At 40.9% G+C, this 25651-nt stretch overlaps 1 protein-coding gene across 1 annotated transcript; it reads left to right on the plus strand.

Annotated features, from left to right (window-relative positions):
* The first annotated feature begins 280 nt into the window (after nt 1-280).
* LOC142921546 (putative ATP-dependent DNA helicase HFM1) lies at nt 281-23459 on the plus strand. The gene is made up of 23 exons (XM_076062950.1): nt 281-334; nt 498-575; nt 2147-2323; nt 2999-3199; nt 4669-4757; nt 5566-5609; nt 5710-5811; nt 7180-7328; nt 8513-8607; nt 10389-10522; nt 11686-11736; nt 13010-13087; nt 13697-13788; nt 14942-15045; nt 15773-15820; nt 16822-16919; nt 17026-17163; nt 17280-17365; nt 17831-17914; nt 19264-19421; nt 20328-20428; nt 21884-22045; nt 23452-23459. Exons 1-23 carry the CDS (start codon nt 281-283, stop codon nt 23457-23459), a joined length of 2331 nt encoding a protein of 776 aa, XP_075919065.1.
* Nucleotides 23460-25651: the final 2192 nt, after the last annotated feature.

The raw sequence follows: 25651 nt of genomic DNA on the forward strand, positions 1-25651 counted from the left end.
AATAATTTCAGCAGTATTGGTTCAACACAAGCAATACTCTGGACCGGTTTTGCTTATCACTGTCTCATCAGCAGAGTCAGGCTTTCTTAAGCCTATTTTTCTGAATTGCTCGATGTGTATAGGTGAGGACCCACTCTGTTAGATATGGGTCCTAGTTTGATGCTGACCTACATAATACGGAACACAACGTAATATCTCACCTGTGCTCAGGTTTCTCATTGGCTCCCAGTTCACACCCGCATTGAGTTTAACATTCTCCTACTCGTGTTCAAGGCCTTTAATGGGCTTGCTGCACCTCACATCCAGGAAACGATTCAACCGTACACTCCGCAAAGTTGATTCAGCCATACACTCCCCTGAGATCTCTCATATCCACCGATAATTCCATACTCGGGTGTGGCACGCTCCCAGAGTGTGAACCTGGGGTCACGGGGCTTTTGTTTGTACATTGTAATGTTTATATCTCTACTGGGCTCACTGACCTCATTTGTTTGCAGGAAAAATGGGATAGCACAACAAGACAGTGGCACGACAGGTCTCTCGTGCAGGTCGTGAGGCTGTTTCTGATCGATGAGGTAGAGTACATGACTGTATTGTTCTTGGTTTTCCTCGGCATACTTTTGTAAATACAGCGATACCCCCATTTACTCCCCCCCCCCCGCCACCTCACATATCGCAAATACGTCGTCACTTTATGGATGCCACTACCTGTTTTGCGTCGCCTCCACCCACACATACGTCGATGGCAGCGGCCGTCCTTTCTCGGGTCCGTCTCAGCCTCAGCCTCAGCCTCCACCTACCCTGTAAATTGCTTTGATTGACGTTGTTTGGATATTTGCTGTCGCACCTTTCAGGAACGCATCCCCGACGTAAGACGGGTTATTCCTTTTTGATTTAAAGCTTTCGTGACTGCAGTAATTCATATTCTTAGCTCTTTCGGTAAAGTCACGTTGAAGGGAAACAATAAAATAATAAAATATATATGGTCGACCATGGTCGAAACGTCGTGAGAATTTGTATTGTTTTATATATATTTTATTATTTTATTGTTTCCCTTCAACGTGAGTTTACCGAAAGAGCTAAGAATACGGGTTATTCCTGTGCACAGTATTGAATTTACAGGAAGCGGCCACAGCGGTGCGATGGTTAGCGCGCTCTGGATTTGCAATCCAATAAAGTGACATAGTTATACAGGGACTCCTTGACTTATGAGATAGACGTGTGCCTGGAAAGGTGCGCGTATCTCAAAATCGCGTATGTTCAATAGCAATTTTCCCAGAAGAAATGATGGTACAGGAGGTGGTTCGGGGATTTCACTCGCACTCGCTGGCATAATCGCTTTTATTATCCTAGCCTATATCAATACAATACATGTACCCACAATATAATACTTTAAATTAAAAAGAAAATCACGTAAACTCTAATTTACTTCCTATAAAATAAGGAAATATGGTATTGCTTGTTAAGACGCCGGAGTTGCGTTGCGGAGGGGATGGATGGAGGCGAGGAGGGAGACAGACTTAGAGCTTAGAGTTAGTGAATGCCGTACAAGTAGAGCGCACGAGTTATCGTACCGCACTGGTTGCTGGCAACGCCGTTGGGTCGTGGTGCCAGGCTAGGGTGGCGCATCTCGTGTTGCGGATGACGATATTCCGAAAATTGCCTAGCGTATGTCAATATAAAGTCTAAATACAACGCGCGCGTTATTCCAAAATGACGTACCACAAAAGCAGGTAAACCGAGGATTGCATGCATACGGTTACAGTACCTAATTTGAATATATGGTCATCGAATTGAAGTGGGAGTACCATGTGTTAATTTTTCGATCATAAAGTTGGACCCATTCAAACAACTTATAAAGAAGTTGCTGGCATTTGTGCCCAGGTGTCTGAGATGTTGGGAATTTCGTGGCAAGACAGAATACTGTAAGCAATGCAGAAGTCTGGAAGAGTACACGACAGCTCAGTACTTCAGGGTGGTTCATGCTTGCAGGATGGGGAAGGGCCAATTGCTGATACAGGCATTGTAATGGTCTCCACGAGTTTGGACAACTCAAGGAAAAGAACCTGAGACAAGATCGTGGGATACTTCGATATAAAAAAAATCATGGAAGTTGCGTCGTGTTATGCTGTGGGTCATGGTGCAGGTACACACAGTAGGGGATGAGTCACGTGGTGCCACCTTGGAGGCTGTGGTCAGCAGAATGAAGACGCTTTATAACCTTGTCCCTCCAACCTCCACAAAGGATGCGCTTCAACCGCTGCATACCTGTGCGGGAGTACGGATCATCGCCCTGTCAGCCACCATTCCCAATATAGAAGATGTGAGTTGGCATACTTATTATACATTGTTTAAACATATACTGTATCGCTACAATCTTGATTTGAAGCTTTCGTGACTGCAGAAATCCATACACTTGGGTTCTTTCGGTGAAGTCACGTATATATAATTTGTATTTATTTTATACCTACGTGACTTGAGCGAAAGAACCAAAGAGTATATATATTGCTATAACATTGATTAATAGCCAGGTGGCTCAGTGGTAGAGCGAGCGGCTCGCAATCAGAAGGCTGCGAGTTAAAGTCCTCGTTGGGGGTGCTAACTCGTTCCATGGTCCTTCCGGGTCATTAAAATCAGTATCACTTTGTGGGGGAGTCAATATTGGTTCTACGGATAGACTCTCCCCCGTTATAAGAATGTAGAATGTCCACCGCTGGCTCAGGGCTGTAAACAGGATATGAGCACCGCCTCAATGCTCATTTGAGTAAAAAAATAACCTTCACATCTACTATAAACTAGTTGCATTTAATTTGTAACATCCACTGTTAAAAGGAATTTGTGTCATCTTAATCAAGTTGCACGTGGGCAAATGCCCAGACATTCTTTTTGACTTATATATATAAAATATGGAGAGGTATGAATACCTCTCAATGCATTTAAATTAATATTTGTATATCCTCTACAAATATTGCTGAGGCATCCACCTTTCTCTTTCTAGGTTGCCGAGTGGTTGTCTGATAGGGATGGAACGGCAATCTTCGTAAAATTGGATGAAAAGCATCGGCCTGTGAAACTCCGCAAAATCGTGTTGGGATTTCCTTTCTATCGTCTACAGACTGCCTTTAAATTTGACTTGATACTCAACTACAAGCTCGCAAAAATTATACAAACATATTCTGAGCAAAAGCCAACGCTCATTGTGAGTACATGTCTTATTTGTTGTTCCAAGTCAAAATGGCATGATTAGTTTAATTGCATATTATTTTAAATTTAAATATTTTGCATGCATAGCCCTTAAATATGGAATATGTTAAGGTGTATATGGCCTCCATTGACACATACATAGCAAACAGGAAATGCCATGTGGACAAAAATCTCATGTGTAGCCTTAACAGACTTTTGGGGGAAGTGCTGGTGGAAGTGCTGGTAAGCGAGCACTTATGAAGACCATCATGAGCACACGAGGGGGTGGGTGGGCAGCACCACGCCGGACCGCCTTTGTTTCCCCAATGCTGATGTTTCAGTATCACAGCAGGTACTCATTTGAGGCTGAGTAGACCTAAGGAAGCCCCAGAATTGGTTGAAATATTCACCGTCGCTTTTGATCATGAGCGGGAATCGAACTCGGGTAACAGGGTTTGTAGCACGGTTCACTAACCACCACTCCCCACTTGCATATCTATCACCATGCATATACAATCACACAACGGCAATATCCCCTGTTTAGTCTTTACAAGACTCAGTTTCAGTTTTCTCAGTTTCATTTATTTGGTGTAGTGCCCTGTGAGCCATCCGGCTCTTGAATCGGGTGCAACCGCAACAAACAAAAACATGAACAAGAAAAACATGATTATTCTTAGCTCTTTCGGTAAAGTCACGTTGAAGGGAAACAATAAAATAATAAAATATATATAAAACAATAAAAATTCTCACGACGTTTCGACCATAACACAAACGGTCGTCATCAGGTGTGAAAAGCAACGGCAAGAAACATTTGAAAGAAGTGTCGGTTCGCATTAATTAATTTATTTTTGAACGGTGTTTTTATTTATAAAAAAACGTCAGCGCCACGTGCAGCGATTTGGCAGTTTATTTAGAAGGACTAGTCCATCTATGTTCTGAAAAGAGGAGGGGGGAGACGAAAAATTAATGTATGCTGTCTGAAAGCCACCGTAAGCGTGAACAATCAATTAAGACCTGAAATGGTTTATCAAATCCTTCCAATGATTGCTAAGCCAGAATTGTGTGCTCCATTTAGAAAGTGTTTCTTTCGTGGACGGTTTGGTAACGCTGGCGCGCAAGCCGTTTAGAAGAGGTGGGTGGCTCTGAAGAGAGCCTTTGGGTTGGTTGAGTGCGCGAGAGATGAAGCCGTAGAGAGTGCGGCCCTGGCACTTGAGGGCGTAGACCACGTCCGTGGCGGTGACGACCTCGCGCTGTCTGGGCAAGAAGCATTTAGCGAGTACCTGTAGAGGCCATACACATATACATTTGCGCACACAAAACGTTATAAAATTATGCATTTATACAATGAATATCACACCTAGTCAAGCGCACATATATAAATATTAAAATGGTTTAGGCCTTAGATATTTCACGTGTATTCCTTTGGAAGCAGGCATACTTTTTAATAGTGTGCATTGAAGGCACCTTGTGGTTATTCTTTTACAGTTCTGTGCGACGAGAAGAAGTGTTCAGCTGGCTGCAGCCACACTGGCTAAAGATGCTAAATTCATGATTGATTTCCAGCACAGGCAGAGGTAGGCGTGGGAATTGGGCTCTACACATATTCGTGTTTCGCAAATGTTCTGTGATTAAGATATTGGTGTAAAAGTAACGGTCAAGGTGCCGTCCTCAAGTTCTTTGTTCGAGCCACTGCTGGTGTTAACCTCCGCTTGAGAGAAAAAATATGTTGAATGACTCCAATATCCACGATGATGTTGGTCGCGAAAGCCTACGTGTTAAACTGACTTCATAATTTATTTTGCAATATGAAATACGTACCGAGGCCCTTCGCTCTTATTTGCCTTAGGCCCCTCATAAGTTTAATCTGGGCCTGATCATAATGCATCTAAGGCCCAGGGAACAAGGTGATCAAGGGGAGATTGACACATGTGATTGTGAAAATTCCACACTTACACTATGGCACCAAGTCCTTCCGTAGTAATATATCACTTGAGAGAGAGATGAGCGTGCAGACACATCATCATCAGCCATGATCAATCCACTGCTGGATGAAAAGCCAACTGATATTTTTTGTTTAGTGTGCTGTGAAGATGGAGTAAGCTCAAAAGTTTGTGCCGTGGAATAAAAATGTTGAGAAGCACTACTCTAGAGGGATATTGGTCTACTCTTTCACATTGACCAGACGTGTTGGAAGAGGCAGGCGTACCCACACTTTACTCCACTACGCGCGACCTACCAATTTATGTATTTATACACTGCTCGGTGGACAGGGGCAGTGTGGGGGGGGGGGGGTTAAAAGATCGCGCTCGAAGGTGGAATTGATTACAAGTCTAGCGTGCTCACCACTACACCATATATACTGATCATTTATTGTAATTTTAGACTGCAGAAGCATGCCTCTTGCCTAAAGGATATCAAGTTGAGAGGTGAGCTTGTAAAACCCTCACTGTTTTTAACGATGATTTAAAATAATTGCATCAAAATATCAAATTCACATTCGTGTAATTTGTTTTATTACTGTTGTAGATTTGCTGATGAAAGGAATTGCATACCATCATGCAGGGATGGAAACGTCTGATAGAAGAAACATTGAAGATGCTTTCTTGCAAGGAGAACTGCCAGTACTGTGTACGTAAAATATGAGCATATTATTTATTCATGGAGAGATTGTAAATTGATATATGTGTCCATGCATCAGGTTTGCATGTGGCTTTGTGAAATTAGTAGGGGCTGTTATGTGTGCATATTTCAAGATTACAAACCCATACTGATATCTAACAGAGTATCCTTGCATGTAAGCATCTGGCAGTTCACCATCAATGGTTCAAGCAAACCTGACTGGTGCTGAGACACTGAACGTTGAAACTGATCCAGAGTTCTGCTTGTGTGTTGCACCAATGCCGCTGAAATTGTGGTTACTAACAGCTGCCTTGTGACCAACCGCATGTGATACATTTGCTGCCAGATACATGATGACAGTAATTTGTAGAGTTCAATATTTTTATGATGACTTATTAACTTCACCGAGTTACTTACGCTATGTTTTGTGCATTGGGGCGGCAGCGCGCTTTGACGCTCGTTACAGAGGTTACACAGGTTCGCATTTGGAATATGGCAATCCGTTATGATTAATACTGCAAGTATATGAATCATAGCATACTTTGTGCCGTCTGCTTAAGAGTGGACATTAATAATCCCGTGGCATGATTTGAAGAGAGTAGGCTGTTGTGTGCTGGTGTCGAGGTCCAGTATTTGTAAATGTTCCCACAAAATATCCAATCAGGAAGCATATAGCAATATGGCTGTCGCCTGATGAAGCTAGTTGTAATTACTGGTGAAACGTCTTACTCAGTTTGTAAATGCTGTGGCTTGGCTCTCCAACACACAACCGGTGTGCTGTACTAGTACACTACACTATACACTACATTATACACTACACTACTATACACTACACTATACACTACATTATACACTACACTACTATACACTACACTATACACTACATTATACACTACACTACTATACACTACACTATACACTACATTATACACTACACTATACACATTATACACTACACTACAATACACTACACTATACACTACTATACACTATACTACTATACACTACACTACTATACACTACATTATACACTACACTATACACTACATTATACACTACACTACTATACACTACACTACATTATACACTACTATAAACTACACTACACTATACACTAGTGCTGTACTAGTGACGAATTGGCCACATTCTGTTTACTTGACAACCCTTACGAGTTGGCTGTGGCGGGTGGTGGCGGGTTTTAACGACACATTTATATATATCTAACCCAAAAACTTATATTATGGAGCATATAGCAACATTGCCCCTACTGCGAAACTTCTGCAGAATATGTGCACACACAAAGCGCCTTTTTTTGTGATTGCCTTGTGATAAAAGAATGGTGCAAATACTGAATGTTTTTATTTGATTTGTCTGCAGTCTCTACAAGTACACTGGCTATGGGTGTAAACCTTCCTGCACACCTGGTCATCGTCAAATCTAGCATGCACTACACTGGGGGAGGCATGGTGCAGGAATATGGGGAAACAGATATTCTACAGATGATTGGCAGGGCAGGAAGACCACAGGTAGATGCACATATTCTGACTATATTGGTTCATACATCCTTACTTTTCGTTGTGCACAAATGTATTCTAGTTTATTAGATCCCATCTCTTGAAACCCATCATGTGGACGATATAGCATCTATTTTGAAGGGGTAAATATTTCTTGTTTATTTGTGCATTGATGTGATGCCCATCTACTATATACAGCCCTAAGCCAGGGGTGAACCTCCTTAATTCCAATGGTATGGGAGAGTCTTTCCAAAGGACAACCAATGTTGACTTTTTCACAAAGTGATATTTATTTTATTGACCAAAAGAGGGATGATGGGCTGAGTCAACCTCTAACCATGAGTTGAACTCACAACCTTCCCATTGCAAGATGGCCGCTCTACCTCTGAGCCACCTGGCTGCTGCTGCTGCTGCAGGATGAAGTGAACTGTTGCACTATTCTTGCTCAATTATGAATGTGTCATAGCATGTTCACCATTTGTTAAAACATATGCATGTGCTTTTTTTTAGCAAAATAGCAAAGCGTCAATTCCAATAGAATAACAAGCACAGTAATAGATTATAGACGCGTGTCGCCATGCTGGAAGTGGGGAGCGGTAGTGTAGCGGTGAGCGCGCTGCGTTATAAAGCCCGAGTAACGATTATCTTAACCGGACCTGGTGCTGGCCACCCACCCCCTCGTGTGCCGTGCTTGCCTTCACAGGTGTTCACTAACGGCACTCGCCCCGACAGCCAGTTAAGGCTCTACGGGGGATCTTTGTATTTTGTAGTAGTAGTATATACCTGTGGTAGCAAGGGTTTGTGGATTTTTTATTTTTTATTTAAAGCTTTCGTGACTGCAGTAATTCATATTCTTTCGGTAAAGTCACGTTGAAGGGAAACAATATATATTGTTTCCCTTCAACGTGACTTTACCGAAAGGTTTGTGGATTGTGTATATTTGTGTGTCATACCCACTAGAGATGGCAGTACAGAAAGTTGGTTATGAACCCATATGTGTGAACCTGTGTTTCCCCCAGGAAGTTTCGTTTCCTCCCAAACACAAAACATATCCAAATAAATCAGGCAAATATTTCAATGAAGGATCCATCTGCATTTCCTGAAACTCATTAAATATTTTCCTGCATTTAGTTCATTATTAGTATGGCTATTTATCTATTTTTTATGTGAAGTAACATACGTGATATCATTTACAGTTTGATGTTTCAGCCACTGCGGTGATATTGACAAGAAATGAATTGAAAGAAAAATATGAACAAATGCTAAGTGGGACCCAGAAACTAGAAAGCAGGTAGGACAATAACAGCAGTTTTGTTATTATATGTATATATTGGGCATGAACATGTACATATTTGTGAACGTCATGTATAAAGTCAGCATCGGCATACACTGCCCGCTGAAGGCCTTCTTAGCCGTAAACATCCTTCACAGTCCAGTGATACAACAATCCACGTGTTCCATTACCTTGGCTACCACTCCATCGTTAGTTTTGAGCACTGGTCATCATTCCTACTCGTGACATGTCCTGCCCAAGCTTACTTATTTTTCTTCATAGCTTTGATGCCTCTAACTTGCATGTCTGGTATGTCATCAAAAACAGACGCTGCTTCTTCTTGTTCATGCTTTCTCCCTCTCTTCCCTCCCCTCTCATTACCCCGATATCTTGGCCCCAGTGACTCCTCCGCCTTAAGTCTTTGATGCATAAAAATGCTGTGACAAAACAGAGGTTATACTTCTCGGCTCCGTGCACTCAACTTCAGCTCATCACCCACAGTAACAGACACAACGTTGGTGGCTTCTGTGACCCTGCTCCGAAGTTTGAGGCCTATTTGAAAAGTGAAAAGTGAAATGTGAAATTCAGAAGTGATTTTTTTTCACCTTCAAAGTATTGTCAGCACGACATCATGCTTGTCAAACTATTATGCAGATAATTTGGATAATGCGTCTCTTCTCTCTTGTCGATTATTGCCATGCCATCTTGTTCGGCATGCGTCCAGCAAAAGTTCTCAATAGGCTGAAATTCTAGATTTGAAGCTTTCGTGACTGCAAGGATCCATACTCTTTGGTTGTATTCGGTAAAGTCACGTAGGTAAAAAATAAAACAACAAAAATCACGACGTTTCGGCCACAACACAAGCGGCCTTCATCAGGTGAAGGGATCAGGCTGTCTCGAGGACAGCGCTGAAGTGGAACACAGCCACGCTTAAAGGTCGCGGTCTGAGCGTGGCTCTGTTCCACTCAAGCGCTGTCCTCGAGACAGCCTGATCCCTTCACCTGATGAAGGACGCTTGTGTTGTGGCCGAAACGTCGTGATTTTTTGTTGTTTAATTTTTTACCTACGTGACTTTTACCGAATAGAACCAAAGAGTATAATAGGCTGAAATGTTTTCACAACGCAGCTTGCCTGACTCTTGCCTATAACCGCTTCATCCGAATATATCACACATGTTCTGGAATCTCTACTTTGGCTCTTGGTGAATCTCAGAGTCGACTCTGAGATCGTGTTACTGGCCTACAAAGCACCCACCTACCTTTGGGACTTTTTGAATCCCAGTATTCTATCTCACAATCTACATTTCATGGATTCCGGTCCTCTCTGCATCCCAAAGATGAGATAGCACTCCAAGGGCGATTGGGCCTTCTGCTGTGTGGTTCCCCATCTGTGGAATGCCCCCCCCCCAGCCATATTCGTGATTTTGGGCATTGTCGATGTTATTAAGTCACGATTGAAAACTGACGCCCATACTATTTCTTTGGAACACTAGACCAATTACTTAGTGCAAAGTATTAAATGTTGACATTGTCACATGTAACAGCACTTTGGTTCTTTTGAGGAGAAGTACCACATCAAAATAAACATTTATTTTGTATTATACTATCTTGTTCAGGATCTTCACAATTTCACGCTGTAATGAAAACTTTCTCAATTGATTTCAAGATACGTTCAGAATGATGCGTTTTTTTCCTACATTTTGTGAATTTCCATCAATCAGCTTTCCCTCTGCAACTTCCATGTTCCCATTGCTATAAAGTAGCTACCGTGAATTTGTAAACACCTTCGGTCTCCTGCAGTTTGCACATGAATTTAACAGAGCACCTCAATGCGGAGATTGTACTGCACACGATCACAGATGTCAGCGTGGCATTGGATTGGATCCGATCCACATTCCTGTATATTCGGGCACTCAAAAACCCAAAGTATTACAGTAAGAAATGCATTTACAATTCAAAATTAAAACGTACAATATCCGCGTGATTATATTATCGCAATGTGTGCGATAGTATAATCACCAGGTTCCAATGATGCATATAAAATGAATAACAATAAACATGAGTAGGTGTATTGGAAAAGGTTGAGTTACCTATTCGTGCATTTATTTCAGAAAATTATCAAGAACATACATTTAAAATGTGTTCTTGAGTAGTATAGGTATTTTGGAAGGATGTATATACACGTGTGTCCTATTAATTTTCAAAATGTATTTGAGTGAACGACACTTATTCGAATGAAACACAAAATAACGTGATGTATATTATGTAGGTTTGTGTTGAGCGAAGACCCATATCAAACAGAGAGGGCCCTTGCCTGTAAACATCTGGCAGTTCGTTTAACACGTAGGCTTTCGGGACCAATATCATCCATAATAGTTGTTTTAATACTGTATATAAATGTGTCGATAAACCCACCACCACCCTGATGAAGCTAGTTGTAATTACTGGCGAAAAGTCGTACTCAGTTTGTAAATGTTGTGGCTCTGCAACACATCGGTGTGCTGTACTAGTGATGAATTGGCACGTTCTGTTTACGTGGCAACCCTTACTAGTTGGCTGTGTCGGGTGGTGGCGGGTTTTAACGACACACATTTATATATTTACGCGATCTCACCCAAAAAAACTATATTATGGATCTGGCAGTTCACCTGCATTGGCTCACACAATCCTGACTTGACACTGAATTGCAAAACCGGTCCACAGTTTTGCTTGTGTTGAATCAATGCACTAAAACATTGTGTGAAACCATCTTTGGGTATTTTGAGCCATTATGCTTTTGCATAGATCAGCTATTGTAATATAAAACAGTAATTTTAGCTGTAATTGCATTTCACGTTTGGGGCTTTCAAAAATATTATGAACTGACTGGAGGAAATAACACGTTTGAATGTTCTTAAGTACAAAGGACACAATTACGGTATATTTGTAAGGAGTGAATATTAAACATTCTGACAATTTAGAGTTCGTTCATTGACATCAAGTGTTTACATAGTTTTGACTTTGACTATGACAAGATATTCAACTGTTAAAGCCAAGCGATGCATAAAAAGGCAGCATACTGAAAAATAAATGTACTCTGTACGAATCACTGATACAGAATTTGCCGCTGGTCTGAACAAAGAGGACATTGAGAAGCAACTTCTGCAAGGTATAGTGATATTAACATAATCTAACATCAAACTGTAATATTACTGGAATAATAGTAGACAATTTGAAACTGAGAGAAATACAACTGTTTGCTCGTGTTTTTCGTACGTTGCTGTCTTCAGCCACCACGCGACAGGTCAAGACACTTCTGTATTTGATTCTTCCCCCTGGTGCTGATGCTTTATAGTCCTTGTGAATTCCCTCCCACGGTCTCACTTCTCAAGCTCTTACAACCTTGCTCAATTCAAGAAACCTGTCTACTTGTTAGAAGATGAAACACTGAGAATAATATCCATATACGCAGCCTCTGAAAGAGCCAGTTGGTCAATTCAAGTTGTTCCTTGTGTTTCCACTACAAGCAGCATGATGTTAATTATTTAAAATTGAGACAAATTGAACGTTGATTTCAAGCTTTCGCGACTGCAGGAATCCAGACTCGGTAGACGAAATAAAATAAAACAAAACATCGTAAATATCACGACGTTTCGATCGCGACGCAACAAGCGGTCGTCCTCGGGCGGGAAAAAAAATAATAATTCAGCAGCGTGAACAGCTGAACCAGCGAGAGAGCTTTTGTGACTCAGGAAGGCTACTTGTGTTGTGGCCGAAACGTCGCGAGAATTTTATCGTATTATGTTTTATTTTTGTTATTGTATTTCCATTCTACGTGGTGACTTTGCCGAAAGAACCAGGAGGATGAGCTCTCTCGCAGCTCTCTCGCTGGTTCAGCTGTTTCCCTGATGGAGGATTTTTTTCCGCCTGAGGGCGACCGATTGTTGTGTTGCGATCGAAACTTCGTGATTTATTATTTGTCAGTTTAATTACATTTTTCTACCTACGTGACTTCACCGAAAGAACCAATGAGTATGAGACGCATTGATTTTTCTTTAATTGTATTTATTTAACGATCGTTATGTCAAAATAATTAAGCTGACAATATGCCTTCTTCCCATAGCTGTCTCTCCGCATAAAAAGTAGAATCATTGTTTTTTAACATATCCAATCAGCCACACGGCCTTCTGGGAGTGAATATTTTCAGCAGCAACAAACAATCTGGACCGGTTTCGACATTCAATGTATACGCAGTCAGGCTTGTTTGAAGCAATACTCGTGACCTGCCAGACATGAATAGGCAATGATCTACTCTGTTAGCTATGAATGTTTCAAGCAGATTTTAGTGGAGAGACAAATATGGGAAGGCATAATACCTGCTTAGTTAATTTGTTGTCTTGTCCACAACGACGTTAATGTTTCTTTTGCATTATTTATTTCAGAACTATGCTTAGAGAGTTTGAACTCGCTGGCAGCTTACAAGCTAATTTGTATGCAGAATGGGGATATTAAGCCAACAGGTAAATAATCCTTCTGCTGAAACAGCATATCATGACGTGTTTGTTCGCTTTATTTGTGACGAAAAAACATAATGTCATTTTGCATTTTCATGTTGTGTATAGCGTCCAGTCGTCAATGCAAATCGGCATCTCAGAACGTGCTGTAGAATTTGTCACGTGCGCAGGTTCCTAACGGAGGCACGGGGGGGGGGGGGACCCCCAGACAATAATGGGGGGCAGTGAGAACCTTCGCCAACTATTGCCCGAGCCTTGGAGCTGCTTATTTTGGGATGTGTCGCCAACTCCATTAATTGATGAGTGTCTGTGCATGGAAAAACCCCCGCCTGTGCAAGGGGTGGTAACTCAATATCCGTGCGTACGGATATAATGAATTTGCTCTCCCGCCATACCCCCTGGCAAGCCGAGAATATGGCGATCTTGGCAACCTTGGGAAGGGAGTTTTACCAATTTGTGTTTGATCCAACAACCCTGCATTACAGGCACGATGTATAGCCGCCACCAGCACCCTGGCATTTAATTACAGTTTATTTTAACATATCATGGGACCTCCTTTGCCTTTGCTTTCATGTGTTTTGCTATTTTAACAAAAAATGGTTTGATATTGTCCAGATGTTGGTAGATTGATGGCTTACTACTACGTGGCATTTGATACCATCAAGCTGTTTGGCACAATACAGGGCTCGGAAGCCGTGCAAGACCTGGTAAGTGAGGTCACAGGGTTGGTTTCTCATTGTTCCACATCACCATCGACTTACGTTAGCAAGGCTTGCTGCGGCAATGTCCCCTTACTTAGCAGATGGTCGAGACCCCTGAAAGGGTTCGTGACAACGCATTACAGGTGGTGACTGTAATGATGTTAACAGACAAGGATATGTGTGTGTATGTGACACATAGCAAACAACCACAACGACTCACAGCAGCGGATTTGACAAGCGGCTGTAAATTATCATTTTGGATGTTTGACAATAGGCCGTGAATTATTTTGTAAGAAACAAATTAATAAGCGGACTTACAATTGTGCCGATAATTGAGCAGTTTTTAGCCATGTTTGGCGATCATCATCGTTTGTTTCTATACAGTGCACCTTATTGGAGTAAGGATACCGTCTCATTTTAGTTTTACTTACAAAGACAGACTTTTAGTTTATTACTGCATACATCGTTGCTGACAATTCTATCAATCGGTGTGCATCTGGCACAAGGTTCAACTAACACCTACGTTTTAAGACATAATCAATGCATTGTACAGCGGCATTCAGAACCAAGTCAAAGTGATTTCCTGCCCAAATGAGCACTGAGGTTATCCATCTACCGTTGACAGCCCTGAGACTATCGTGGAGAATCCACAATCCTATGACAGGGGTCTCTCTGCAGCGCAACCACCGTTGACTTACTAACAGAGTGCTGCTCATGTTATCAAACTCGGAGGGAAGGTGGGTTGAGTCAACTCACCAGCAGTATTTGAACTTGGAGCCTGCCGTCTGTGAGCCACTCACTTACACTAGTTGAGCCACCAGGTTATAACTCCCGCGTGTATTTTACAAGAGAGTATTTTTGCGATTAGCAATTAGCTGAATTGATACATTGTGCTCCTGATCTCTTTGGACACATTTTCGGTTTAGGACACCTTGTATTGTAAACGTTTTGGAGGTTTGTAATTGCCGTTAAATACCGATTTGTTCCCGTAATGGATGTGGGTTTAGTGTCAGGGCAGATTTGGGAGCTCACCGTGTGTCTATTGTGCAGCAGCTGCGAGATTCTGACGGAGGGTGGAATTCTTTTTAATTCTGTGTAGTAGTAGCATCAATGATTTTGGCCATGATGATGACATCTTGATCTTTGACCTTCTTTACAGGTGACTCTTATCTCAAGCTGTCGAGAGTATAAAGACATCACGCTCCGCGTTAATGAGAAGAAAACCCTGAACACATTGAACTTTGCCAAAAAGCACACGATACGGTAACAATCAGTGACACGTCACCAAATAACCACTAGCATCGTCGTAAAGAATGGAAGAAAAAAATAATAAGCATACAATATGCCTCCTTCACATATCTGTCCATCCACATAAAATAATACATATATTTTACACATCCTATCAACCACGTGGAATTATGGGAGTGCATCATTTCAGCAGACTTGGTATCACACAACCAAACTCTGGACTGGTTTTGACATTCCGTGTCTCATCAGCAGTCACTTTTGTTTAAACCAATGTAGGTGAGTTGCCATATGTAAATATACAATTATGCATAATGTGTATTGGTAAAGTTACATTACAATTAATTGCAATTTTTACATGGTATATTTGGCCAGTTTGAAGAATGTTAGCTATTTTTTTTAAGATCCTGTGTTAATGTCATTATATTTTTTGGAATAAAAATCCAGAACCTACACTGGAATAATCTTGAAAGTTTCATATCAAATGTTTTATCGGTCTAGAATTTGGATTCTAATGATTTAATTTAAAAGGTTTCTCGGATAGTGAAACATCAAGTGTGAAAACATTTACATATTTGAGACAATAGTAGTTGTTAATGTATTACGTATTAAAAAATATTGTATGGATAAACGAATGGGGTTTAAGTCTGTATTAGCACATTTTAAGTGTATATTGTATATTCAGTGTGTATTAGTTATTTGGCCAAACCATTATGAGTGAATCTGAATGCTTCTGTCATTTCAGATTTCCAATGTCCGGTAAAATAAAAAACAGTGAAATGAAAATAAACTGGTAAGTACAGCTATGATTTCAATGCTCCTGTTAAGATAACACATACGTACATTTGGAGTTGGTTATGAACTTTCTTTATAGTTAGCAACGCAACTTCGTGTTTAGGGTTTTAATATTCTACACATTTGCAGATTATTATCCATTTGATATCACCATACAGATCACACCTTTTAATTGGAGAGCCTTCAAGATGTATTGACACTCATTTTAACACTCGAAACTGCATCTATATTGCAAAAACTGTTTGTTCAAGTAGAGAATTGAGCTTTTGCTACACAATTGAAATGATTTTGATTTAAAGCTTTCGTGACTGCAGTAATTCATATTCTTAGCTCTTTCGGTAAAGTCACGTTGAAGGGAAACAATAAAATATAAAATATATATAAAACAATACAAATTCTCACGACGTTTCGACCATAACACAAACGGTCGTCATCAGGTGTGTAGGTTTGTATTGACACTCATTTGCAAACCGACACACCTAATGACGACCGTTTGTGTTATGGTCAAAACGTCGTGATAATTTTTATTGTTTTATATATATTATTTTAATGTTCCCCTTCAACGTGACTTTACCGAAAGAGCTAAGAATATAAAACAATGCTTTATATATTATTATTATTTAATTGTTCCCCTTCAACGTGACTTTACCGAAAGAGCTAAGAATATAAAACATTGTTTTATATATATTATTATGATTATTTTATTGTTCCCCTTCAACGTGACTTTACCGAAAGAGCTAAGAATATAAAACATTGTTTTATATATATATTATTATTTTATTGTTCCCCTTCAACGTGACTTTACCGAAAGAGCTAAAAATATAAAACATTGTTTTATATATATTATTATTATTTTATTGTTCCCCTTCAATGTGACTTTACCGAAAGAGCTTAGAATATAAAACATTGTTTTATATATATTATTATTTTATTGTTTCTCTTCAACGTGACTTTACCGAAAGAGCTAAGAATATAATTGAAATGACGCGTTGTTTGTAGTCTCATTCAAGCTCAGCTGGGATGTGTACTGGTGCAAGATTTTGCATTGATGCAGGACACTGCCAAAATCTTCAGGACTGGAATCCGTCTTACAAAATGTAAGTTTAAACTGCACTATTTAAACGAATGTACATTGTTTCTGAAGTTAACGTTTAAACGCATGACAGTATTTACATCCGTTATATCTCTGTTTTGTGGTTGTAGGTCTTGCCGAATTTTTGCAGCAAAAGGATAAGCAGAATAATTTCCAGGCCGTGCTGAATGCTGTCCACCTCGCTAAATGTTTTTATGCAAAGCTTTGGGAAAATTCACCTTCCGTTTTGAAACAACTTGAAAAAATCGGTAATTATAATCTCTTTCACGTATAAGAGCAACACATACAAATTATTTACAACCACGCATTCTTTTCAAAAGACCCTTCAATTAAACATTACTTAACCTCAGTGTTTCTGCTGTAGGCTTCTCAATGTCCAGCGCACTGGTCAACGCTGGATTGACATCTTTTGAGAAAATTGCAAACACTCATGGACGGGAAATTGAGTTGGTGAGATAATGGGTGTAGTGTTAATCTCCACAACATGTATCTATGTTTGTGCTGGTGTTTAGCGCACTTCCCAGTACAATTATACGGTAGCTACACCGTAAATGCCATTGGCCCAGTGGCAGCGCTTGTTCCAGAAGCTCGCAGTTCGAATCTGGCAGACCGCTCTGGTTAATTATACTGCGGATTTATTCACCGTAAAATGCTCGACGCCATCTTCTTCAAAATGGACGTCACAGACCCCCATGATGTCATGCCAAGAAGACCGTTGTGTACCGGCGTGATTGTCCAAATTAGCAAAATGTAAAAAGTAACTTGCAAATTACTCAATTGGGAAACACATTACAATCGTCACCCTTCCTTAATAATAGGAACACCCGCCAATGATGAGCGTATTTCTTGTTTGTAAACAACATTGCAACAAAACCGAATGACGTTTTGCTGGTGGTGCATTCCTCCGTTGTGCAGATAGTGAACAGACACCCTCCGTTTGGGAACCAGATCAAAGAAGCCGTGCAGCATCTGCCCAAGTACCAAGTCAGAGTGGAGCAGGTGCATGAGACGGAACCCCGACTCCAATCAAAGATTTCACATTGCTAAAAACAACTAATGCACATACTCTTTGGTTCTATTCGGTAAAGTCACGTAGGTAAAAAATAAAACAACAAAAATCACGAAGTTTCGGCCACAACACAAGCGGCCTTTTTTTTCTTCACTCCAGCGCAGTCTTCGAGACAGGCTGGTCCCTTCACCTGATGAAGGCCGGTTGTGTTGTGGTTGAAACGTCGTGATTTTTGCTGTTTTATTTTTTTACCTACGTGACTTTACCGAAGAGAACCAAAAAGTATGGATCCTTGCAGTCACGAAAGTTTCAAATCTAGAAACTAATGCACAGTCACATGGCTCGGGTGCAAATCAATTTCCCTTTAAGTGCGTTGCTACTTTCAACGTACTCAAAGCAGCAGGCTTTCAAAGGCAAACGTCAATTAGGACTTTGCCAAATACCTGTGAAACCATCCATCTATGTGGCTCAATTTCCCCGCATATAGCCCGCATACGCATATAACCCGCAGACGCATGTACCCCGGTTAAACAAAGTGCGCCCACTTGAAACATTGTCGTTTCATTGTGCAAGCAATTCGAATCATTTCAAACATGTTAACGCGTGCAATTTTAGTGCGAGTGGTTTATTCAGCAGTGCTTTAGTCAAAGGTACTGGAAGTGTTGCGCAGTGAAAAAATTAAACGAGTTATGACATGTCACACGTGTAAAATATTTTAGGGATAGCCCGCATCTGCATATACCCCACGGGGTCTTGTTTTGTTTTGTAAAAAGTGGTATAACCCGCGGGTTATATGCGGGAAAATACGGAACTCGAAACAGCATGAGTCTGAAGACAAACATTAATTAGTGTTTTGATAATACTGCACCTGTGAAACTATCCATGTGGCTCAGCAGTGGAGTGAGCGACCCGCCATCGGAATGTTTGCGAGTTCAAGTCGTAGCTGGGAGTTGACTCACTCCATCATCCCTCCGTGGTAGATAAAATAGGCACCGATTTGTGGGAAAGTCAACAGCGATTGTTTGATGGGTTATATAGAGACGCATTGTTTCCACCACTGTCTCAGGGGTTGTAAATGAGAGATGGTCACCACCTCAATGCGCATTTGAGAAAGAAAGAGTACTTGTAATGCCACCCCGTATCTTGGTACAGACGTGGTGACAACAGTGGGGCAAGTGGCCGTTGCTGTCATTTGTTAAATGTTTTTTCACTAGGTTTTAAATGAAGGAATCGACTATTTAACGTTTGTCTTCACCTTAGTAATATTCAATTTAATTTAATGGCTTGGTAAGCTTTGCATATCATCAATTCAGAATGGCACTGGTTGCTTTTTTTCCAGGGTAACCGGTACTACAAAGGTGTGGCTGAGGTGATAATTACAGTGATACTAAAGAACTGTGCGGACCTACAGTCTCACCGCACAGCTCCAAACAACCACTGCTGCACGCTACTACTGGGCAACGCCGACAACAACCTCGTCCATCGGCAAATCATCACGTGCGCTTAAATTACACATCGCAGCAATTGTGACAAGGCCACGTGTTTTTTTTCTATGTTGAATCGAACAAAATAATCGTTTTGCCTGATAATTAGAGACCCAGACATCGCACCTCCTTGCTTTGACATTCCTCAAAGACACCGGTGAACCATCGACCACATCAAACAGGCCAACGCGCACGTCTCCTGCAGTGCGATCAGTGGCCATGCAACCCAAACTATGGACCAGACAGTAAACCACTGTGGTCTCTGCTCTCCTTCAACCGAGCAGTATAAAAACGACACAAACTCGCTCCTGAAGCTCTCGTGGTTTATCAGATCTCGACATTGGCATTCAGCCCCTGAACATACAGCAATATAAAGGAATAGAGCATGAAAATTAGCATCATATAGAAGTAAATGTAACAAAATAAATAGGCAGACATTACGCCTCCTTCCTATATGTAAACAACATTGTTCCTAAAAACAAATGTAACAACATTTTAAATGCACTTGTTACTGGAATTTTTTAAAATAATAATCACCTGTTTTTGATAGGGCCTTTTACTCTGGGGTGTCTATGAGCGCTTGACGCGCAATAAGCGACTTACACCACGTCTCAGACACATTTAAATGGGCACCCCCAGTGACAACTGTCCCTGTGGACACAAGGAGATTTAGCACCTGGCCTGCAATTGGGCATAAGGTTGCCAGTAGGGGGCGATGGTTGCTGTGTGTAATTCCAATTTAGTAATTTTTTACGTATTTCTGTATTCGTATTTGTCAACGAGTCGAACTGGTCTACTCGTTTTGAATGTCAGAAATCTTTAACGTCAGTGCAACATAGCGCACATATTTAATTATTAAGACACCTGCAGTAATAGTAAGTTGCAGAAACTACATATACAACCGATATGACCTTCACAGAGATTACATGCTGCTGAAAACAGGGAGTTTCATGAAGAAGATTGAAGTTCGGCCGGAAAAGAGTGACGAGCTCAACGTTTACCTCCTCAGCTCTACATATGGTAAGTCTCAGGGTTGCCACCTTGTCCACAGACTACATCAGGACATATTTCTCAGTCAGCCTTGGTCAGGAGTCAGCTTCGGAGCCGCGTTCAGCTTCATACAGATTGCTTCATGACGTAATGTATGTACGTACAGTATTCACAAGTATGGCAGCTGTTGAAATATCAAGTTTTGTACCGAATTCGAAAAAAGGTTCTTATTGTTATTTTGGTTGCCGACCCCTGGGCAAGGTCTAACGAAACTGTGCAGTGTCCTGGAATAAATTTCAACTCAATACTGGTACCAGGTCTAGGTAAAAAATAAATTACTGGTACCCGAGCACAGATGTCAATTCCCGAACAAGTGCCAATCTTGCACACGTTACACACAAACTCTATTTCATCCATGTAGCCTCTCGTCCAATTTAACTTGTTATTTATCAAAGGTTGCAATACAATGTGGATTCGTATGACATTTAAATGCGACAGCATCTCAAGACACCGTACACAAACAGAAGGCATATTATATTCTTGGTTCTTTCGGTAAAGTCACGTAGAAGGGAAACAATAAAATAATAAAAATATAAAACTATAAAATTATCACGACGTTTCGACTGCAACACAAGCAATCATCATCAGGTGTGAAAACCACAGCAAGATGATGATTGCTTGTGTTGCAGTCGAAACGTCGTGAGAATTTTATTGTTTTATATTTTTATTAATTTATTGTTTCCCTTCTACGTGACTTTACCGAATAGAACCAAGAATATGAATCCCTGCAGTCACGAAAGCTTTAAATCAGAAGGCATATTTTCAAAAAATTATTTTTACAGAGGCAGTCGGCCATAGGCAGAGGAAAAAGGAAGCTCTTGATGCTGCATTTATACAAGGAGAAAGGCGTCGACAGAACTTATGACTGGGAGGAGGGAGGTCCAGATTATGGGGGCAGCAAACGAGAGTTAGCAACTTCCCAGTGAACCGAGGTTTACAGGGGGAATTTGACAGAAAACCTTGGTTGCTGGAGTCAAGAATATGTGGAGGGGAGTAGAGTGAGATGAGAGGAGAGATTTAGGCATGGGCGAGTCAATGGAGTATCTTTAGGACGGTGAGTGCTATTTTTAAATTGATCTGGGATTACATTGAGAGCCAGTGGAGGGATCTCAGTATTATGGTGATGTTTTGTTTACGGATGTGGACGAGAAGCCTGTCAGGAGCATCTTGTATCATCTAGAGTTTGAGGATGTGAGGAGATGTGAAAGTGTGGATGGCAGCTGGGGTAAGGAAATGGTGGACGTGGAAAATGTGCAGGTGGAGGTATGAGGTTCTCCAGAGTTGACAGTAGATAGACAACTCGTGCTCAGGATCAATTACAACTGAAAGGTTTCTCACACTCTCTGTGTATGTGGCAGAACAAAAAATGTGGTGAAGATGATTAAAGCTATCGTGGTAAAAATGTGGTTCTAATGCTTTTCCCAGTTGGTATGGACATCCATCAGAACTTCACACCATTCTACTCTAGCCCTCGCACCTCTGGGCTCTACGGGAATGGGAGACATCAGCAGGCCCAATCCCTGCATGCTACTACCTGTGAGAAACCAAAGGCGTTTGCCTCAGCAGCGGCACAAGCAGCCGGCAATGGTTTGTGTCGCCTCATTTCTACATGCATTTTATATCAATTGGTTTATTTAGACTCTATGCATTTGATCCCATGGAAGCAATTTAGAATGCAGCATCTTCATATCTACAACACTCATATAATCCTTAAATTGTGCAATTGTTCCCACCAACTCATGCTGTGACAAGTATGCGGCAATATACATAGGGGACGTTAGGTGTGGTGCATTATATTTTGTTGTGAAGTTAACCTGTACATATACAACTTTACTGCAAAGATCATCTCTCTTGTGCTCAAGAGTTCCAAACTGACACAGCGGTGATGGACCACCTCCCCCTCCCCTCTTCCTTGAGACCCCGAAAATTAATATTTTATTCTCAGAGAAAATACATGAACTGTATATATTTTATACGACTTTAGGGATATATATTCTTGGTTCTTTCGGTAAAGTCACGTTGAAGGGAAACAATAAAATAAAAATATATATAAAACAATAAAATTCTCACGACGTTTCGACTGCAACACAAGCAGTCATCATACCTGAAACAATAAAATAATTATATATATAAAACAATAAAATTCTCACGACGTTTCGACTGCAACACAAAGCAGTCATCACACCTGATGATGGCTGCTTGTGTTGCAGTCGAAACGTCGTAAGAATTGTATTTTTTATATATTTTTTATTATTTTATTGTTTCCCTTCAACGTGACTTTACCGAAAGAACCAAGAATACGAATCACTGCAGTCACGAAATCTTTAAATCACGACTTTAGGGATCTAATTAAATCTTCAGGACTGTCTCACCCACCCTCCTTGGAACGTTTTAAGACATGCTTCTGCACACTAGAGTGGCTTACACATCTCGACTCTTCGCTCGACCTACAATATGCTGAAAGTAATGTTCATAAACATTCAGCGTTTGATTGTATTTGTCACGTGATGTGTAATGTGTCGTTATAAAACACGTTTACAGTGAAGACTTCTCCACAGAGCTCTCGTTTGTTTCTGAAGGTTACTCTGCTGGCTTGGAAGATTCCAAGAGAAGCTGTCTTCACAACTGTAAAAATAAACAAATGTGTGGACACGAGTGCTGTGAGTACCTTCATCGTGATTCAACGTATTTACAAAGTTATTACTACGAGCAATTGTGATTATTTTGGGTTGGGTATCATATCGTATTTCATCAAACGAAGACCGATACACTTCTGGCCATTCGCCAGCGTTGATCCAAGCAAATCTGACATTGCTGATGAGACACTGAATTCCAAAACTGGTGCAGCGTTTTATTGTATTAAACACATTTTGCTGCAATTATGCACTCCCAGAATGGAGGTTTGACAGATGGGATGTATACAATTACTTTAATGTTCATGTGGAGGGACAGACGTGGAATGCGTGCTGTGCGCGTATTTATTTTCTTTGCAGGCTGGTAATGGAATGTGTAAATAATGTGATTTGACACGATTCCATTAAAGACTGCATTATTTTTTGTTATCAAGCTTCTTCTGTCTCATTCGTATGGTCTGCCTCGTAGATTCTGTCTTGTGCGGTCTAATTTTGAACGTTAGCCAAAATGATACATTTGCATATAATTTTCATCAGTCATTGATCATTGTCTGAATGCGTTCCTTTGTAGCCTTTGCTACATTTATAAAAATATAAGCACCCATGTATCAATAAGCACCCATGCTTTGTGAAATATTCTGAGATGCATTTTGTATGTATGTATGTTGAGGTTCTTTCACACCGTACAGCGAGGGAAAAAAAGTATTTGATCCCCTGCTGATTTTGTACGTTTGCCCACTGACAAAGAAATGATCAGTCTATAATTTTAATGGTAGGTTTATTTGAACAGTGAGAGACAGAATAACAACAACAAAATCCAGAAAAACGCATGTCAAAAATTTTATAAATTGATTTGCATTTTAAGGAGGGAAATAAGTATTTGACCCCTCTGCAAAACATGACTTAGTACTTGGTGGCAAAACCCTTGTTGGCAATCACGTTTCTTGTAGTTGGCCACCAGGTTTGCACTCATCTCAGGAGGGACTTTGTCCCACTCCACTTTGCAGATTTTCTCCAAGTCATTAAGGTTTCGAGGCTGACATTTGGCAACTCGAACCTTCAGCTCCCTCCACAGATTTTCTATGGGATTAAGGTCTGGAGACTGGCTAGGCCACTCCAGGACCTTAATGTGCTTCTTCTTGAGCAACTCCTTTGTTGCCTTGGCCGTGTGTTTTGGGTTATTGTCATGCTGGAATACCCATCAACGATCCATTTTCAATGCCTTGGCTGAGGGAAGGAGGTTCTCACCCAAGATTTGACAGTACATGGCCCCGTCCATCGTCCCTTTGATGCGGTGAAGTTGTCCGGTCCCCTTATCAGAAAAACACCCCCAAAGAATAATGTTTCCACCTCCATGTTTGACGGTGGGGATGGTGTTCTTGGGGTCATAGGTAGCATTCCTCCTCCAAACACGGCGAGTTGAGTTGATGCCAAAGAGCTCCATTTTGGTCTCATCTGACCACAACACTTTCACCCAGTTGTCCTCTGAATCATTCAGATGTTCATTGGCAAACTTCAGACGGGCATGTATATGTGCTTTCTTGAGCAGGGGGACCTTGCGGGCGCTGCAGGATTTCAGTCCTTCACGGCGTAGTGTGTTACCAAGTGTTTTTTTGGTGACTATGGTCCCAGCTGCCTTGAGATCATTGACAAGATCCTCCCGTGTGGTTCTGGGCTGACCCCTCCAGTTCTTATGATCATTGCAACTCCACGAGGTGAGATCTTGCATGGAGCCCCAGGCCGAGGGAGATTGACAGTTCTTTTGTGTTTCTTCCATTTGCGAATAATCGCACCAACTGTTGTCACCTTCTCACCAAGCTGCTTGACAATGGTCTATAAGCCCATTCCAGCCTTGTGTAGGTCTACAATCTTGTCCCTGACATCCTTGGAGAGCTCTTTGGTCTTGGCCATGGTGGAGAGTTTGGAATCTGATTGATTGATTGCTTCTGTGGACAGGTGTCTTTTATACAGGTAACAAGCTGAGATTAGGAGCACTCCCTTTAAGAGTGTGCTCTTAATCTCAGCTCGTTACCTGTATAAAAGACACCTGGGAGTCAGAAATCTTTCTGATTGAGAGGGGGTCAAATACTTATTTCCCTCATTAAAATGCAAATCAATTTATAACATTTTTGACATGCGTTTTTCTGGATTTTTCTTGTTGTTATTCTTTCTCTCACTGTTCAAGCAAACCTACCATTAAAATTGTTAGTGGGCAAACGTACAAAATCAGCAGGGGATCAAATACTTTTTCCCTCACTGTACGTAGCCAACCATGCCATATCGGAGGTGCGGGGGAAGGACAACAAACTAAACACGAAAATCAGTTTAAAAAATAATTAGTTTTCAATTTATATTTAAAATTGCATCAGGATTAAACGTGGCATTATTGACTTGTTTTCATTAGTAACATGCCATTGTTATAATAATTGTCATTTTATACCAAACAAAACGTTTCAGATTGTATTTGCGTTCAGCACTATAATTGTCAACCCTCGATATACCTGAAGCATGTTGTGAGCATCCTGTCGTGTCTTGTGTTGAGTACATTTATCATAGGTTT

This window comes from Petromyzon marinus, unplaced genomic scaffold (assembly GCF_048934315.1).
Source record: "Petromyzon marinus isolate PM22_M1 ecotype Great Lakes invasive population unplaced genomic scaffold, UKy_Petmar_22M1.pri1.0 PM_G_Scaffold_81, whole genome shotgun sequence".
NCBI lineage: Eukaryota > Metazoa > Chordata > Hyperoartia > Petromyzontiformes > Petromyzontidae > Petromyzon > Petromyzon marinus.